At 46.9% G+C, this 3,679-nt stretch overlaps 1 protein-coding gene across 1 annotated transcript; it reads left to right on the top strand.

Annotated features, from left to right (window-relative positions):
* The first annotated feature begins 1,147 nt into the window (after positions 1-1,147).
* On the top strand, positions 1,148-1,741 carry LOC146202719 (uncharacterized). Its single transcript, XM_084601894.1, has 3 exons — positions 1,148-1,270; positions 1,354-1,528; positions 1,629-1,741. Exons 1-3 carry the CDS (start codon positions 1,157-1,159, stop codon positions 1,739-1,741), a joined length of 402 nt encoding a protein of 133 aa, XP_084458020.1. The 5' UTR covers positions 1,148-1,156.
* Positions 1,742-3,679: the final 1,938 nt, after the last annotated feature.

The following is a 3,679-nucleotide window of genomic DNA, read 5'->3' as shown; positions in this document are numbered from 1 at the left end:
CAGCTCTCTCGGTGCCCTCGTTCAGCGGTTACAGCAATTCAACAATATGTTACGATATGTTTCATAAAGCAGTGACTTTATGTCTCTCCAAATAAGTATGCCGTAGCTGTTAATGCTGTTTGAAAACCTTGTGGTGCGCCTCCTGTTCTGCGAAAAACGCGAATTGTAAATAATGCATCTTCCTTTTTACTTTGTCAGAATTACATGCATTCATTCTACCTGTCATCTCCATGTCCCTTTGTTGCAGCTTGGGTGTTTGTGAATATAAACAGTTGTTGCGGCCGACACTCCTTCATTCCTCGTTTATCCCTGGCATGAATCCCATGCTATTACTATTGACGTTAAGCATTAATGGAAAGAGCTGTATAACCCCCGAATATGCAGTGCATTATGACTTCTTTCCAGTGAAACAATGCAGGCACGAGTCACATACACTACGTGAACGTCCCAACGAGCCAAGCTCATTGATTAACGTTGTTTGAACATGTGCACAGCGCAGATGTAAAGTTCAATTCAAGGTCCGCTTAGCCATTTCAGCAAAACTCACGCAAATGTCGCGGTAATAGTTCAATTTGTCGGCGCGGCTACTGCGACGCCGGCCGAGCGCGGCACTGGCTTTTACCCGTGGAGCGCGCGCGCTTCGAGGCACCTACCGTGGAGACGCGCGCAGCGCCACCGCGCACCGCCGCTCCCCGTCGACACCGGCGGGGACACCTCGAGCGGCGCCTGTGAGCACACTACCCAATATTCTAGTTCACTGTAGCCGGGTCGGCGAGGTGCTCCGACAGAAGTATAGCCAGTATAGCAGTATAGTGGTTGGTTGGTTGGGGTCTTTGGGTTATTCTCGGGAAGGGGGGGGGGGGGGGGGGGGGATACCGGACACGGGGTTATGCCAGAAGCGTTTAGGGGTAGATCGGCTGGAAACGCTGATTGGTGGACACGCCGCGGCCTGGCGTGACGTTTTTTGCGTCGGGCTCGATGTTTAACCGGACGTGACGTAGTCAAAAACTGGGTTTGCTTGTTCTTTTTCATCCCTAGACGCTTTAGGGAATCGCTAGGTGTCCCCCGCTCTGGCATCGCGCGCGATTCCGGCATTCGGTTCGTGGATCTCGCTGCTGCATGGCACCGGCGCGTTCGGTCACCGAGGTGCTCGACGATGGCGGGCCTGTGCGTTTACGTGAATGCGCTTTCGGCACGCCGATCCGTGCTTTACGTTGGGCGGAATGACGTTGATGGCGACGACCTGCGGGAGATCGCAAGCACCGTCAAGGTAAGTATAAATTGCGCAAAATTGTCTCGCATTTTGCTTATTTATAAGTGCTGTGTCGCTTGTCTCTCCCCACGTGCTTCCAGGACCTCGTGCAGCAGCAGCTCGTGGCATGGACGCTCCTCGTGTTCAAAAAAAAAAAAAAAAATCGGCCACGGCTATGGAGACCTCCACGAAAGCATCCACCGTCGGCAACTAACCGCTGCCTGACTGCTATGCTGAGGCGCACGTCTGCCGTGCGCATTCTCAACCCTGGTAGAGGTACAAGAACGCAGATTTCTTTGTCGAAAGTTTTGTGATATGTTGCGCATTCATCAAATCGCTATGTTCATAATGCAACTTTTTTCTACTCTTTTTACAGAACCGTTTCCTGTATGCTGCGAAGAGGCCGAGGATTTTCTTTGTACGCAGCAGCCCATGTCGGGGATCGCGGCATCGATCAGCTCTCCAAGATCATCGCGGCAACCCTCGTAAATGTCTACAGTGGAAGCATCGCTACAGCATCCAGGGCAGCATATAACCAGGCACTGTGTACGACGTAGTGCACCACTGTTGACGGTGCACGGCAAAGGGCCACGGACGAGTGTTCGCCACGCCGTCACGTCGCTGCGCATCCAAACGGCCCCTTTCAGGGCCGCCCCAATGTTTCCTGGCAGACCGCAGACCTGCACATCCCGTACTCCTCTTCCCTCTCTACGTTGCACGTGGCTTCGTATCAATCGCTGCGGCCACCAAAATAACTTGCGCGCTAGGCCTCTTTACCAGGCTATACGTAAATACACGCATGCATAATCGTGTCAAATTTGATTTAGTAAAGTGCTACAGTGCTTATTACCTGCTTCCCTCACGCATTCTTCCCAGTCTTCGTGCAGCAGCTGCAGAACACGTGGCAAGCGTCACTCTGCTGCCGCGACGAACGCTAAGCCCATACAACAGGGTTAACAGCTAGAGTATTCTCAGTGTGGTGCGGCTTTGTTCAGCGATGTTAATGGAAGTATCGACATTTTATATAACAACTGCATAATCGTCTTGAATATTGCTTCATAAAGTACTGTACTGCTTAATTCTCACTTACCTCGTGAATTCCACAGCTGCTGCAGCTAGCACGTGGCCAGCGTCGTTCTCTCCAGTGCTGCAGTGACGACAAACTATAGGCCTCGCGATAGGCTACAATATACGCCGCGGCTTTGTGCCGCTGTGTATTTTTTTTTTATAAATGCATCACATTTCGAAGGTTATAGTCGCCATCCAAGGATCACTTAACTCGAGAGCACGGGAAAAGGCAGAATTGTACGCACCTGGATTCGATGCCATGTACAACGTCGTGCTTTTTTTTTTTTTTTTTTTTTTTACGCAATCATCCTACGCGCTAGGCGTCCTAGACAAGGTTCAAGTGCAGTGTGCCTTTGTATAGTAACCATGTATGGGGTGAGCGGTTGCCATGTTTTCAGTTCACTTTTGTTGGCTGTTTCTTAAATAAAAATTGTCATTGGTCTCAGTGTCTAAAGAGCTGCTCTAGCCAAACCACGTACGTAGCGATGGATTGCACCGCGGCAGTATGGCTTTGTTCCAAGTTTAACAAAACGGTTGAGGCCAAATCAAAGTCGGAAATGACCATTTCCAACTTGGATATTGGCCCCCAGACAACAATTTGGAGTTCAATGCAACAGTTCAGCTCTGTGCCAACATTTCGTACAATTAAGGGAGTCGAAATTATGGAAATGGCATGCATTTGTGAATATCAAACATGCTTCGCATCCAATTAACATGTCATGCAATGCTAATATAAAAGCTCAATATTCTATCGGGGAACTCTATGAAATCTGCTAGAGCATGGAGCACACGTTCGTAGATATTTTTTTTAATTACCAGCACTTGCAAAGGTATTGGAAATAATTGAATCAAGTCCCATTCAAGGAATCAGATGAACAGTAACAAAAACAAATCATCCTTTATATATTTTGTTTAGTACCTCAATGAAGAGCATTAGGCACACTTTTGCTGAATTTGTACATAAATGACATAATTCATATTGACAACAGTGTCTAGCTCATCATGTATGCTGATAATAGTATCTTTATTACTGGCTTTGATCTCAATGAGACTGTTTTACACTGAAATTATTTACTTGAAAATTCGTTTGCCTGGTCCAATTTCATGAAGAAATAAACACAGAAAAACTATTTTGTTTTGAGTCTGAAATAAGAAAATGATGTAAGAGATGGCTACCGAACTATAATAAAAATATTTACCTTGTAGAAACTCGCATAAGTCTTAGTGTGAATTTTTTTCATTTGAGATAGGAAATTCATATAAACAACACTGCAAATAAAAAAAAAAAGATTTCTTCAATGAGTGAGCTTTACCTTGATGTGGTACTGTCCTTGCCTTTAATTATGCAAGTCCCCACAG

The sequence above is a fragment of the Amblyomma maculatum genome, chromosome 1 (genome assembly GCF_055883805.1).
Source record: "Amblyomma maculatum isolate TAMU_Amacu chromosome 1, ASM5588380v1, whole genome shotgun sequence".
Taxonomy (NCBI): Eukaryota; Metazoa; Arthropoda; class Arachnida; order Ixodida; family Ixodidae; genus Amblyomma; species Amblyomma maculatum.
Note: the sequence above shows the minus strand (reverse complement) of the source record. Positions and strands in the feature narration are given on the sequence as shown.

Bases quoted from the DNA above. Each gene is read 5' to 3' on its own strand.
- LOC146202719 (XM_084601894.1), top strand. From the start codon at position 1,157: ATGGCGGGCCTGTGCGTTTACGTGAATGCGCTTTCGGCACGCCGATCC. The intron at 1,271-1,353 runs GTAAGTATAAAT...ACGTGCTTCCAG, and splicing joins AGATCGCAAGCACCGTCAAG to GACCTCGTGCAGCAGCAGCT. The intron at 1,529-1,628 runs GTACAAGAACGC...CTCTTTTTACAG, and splicing joins CATTCTCAACCCTGGTAGAG to AACCGTTTCCTGTATGCTGC.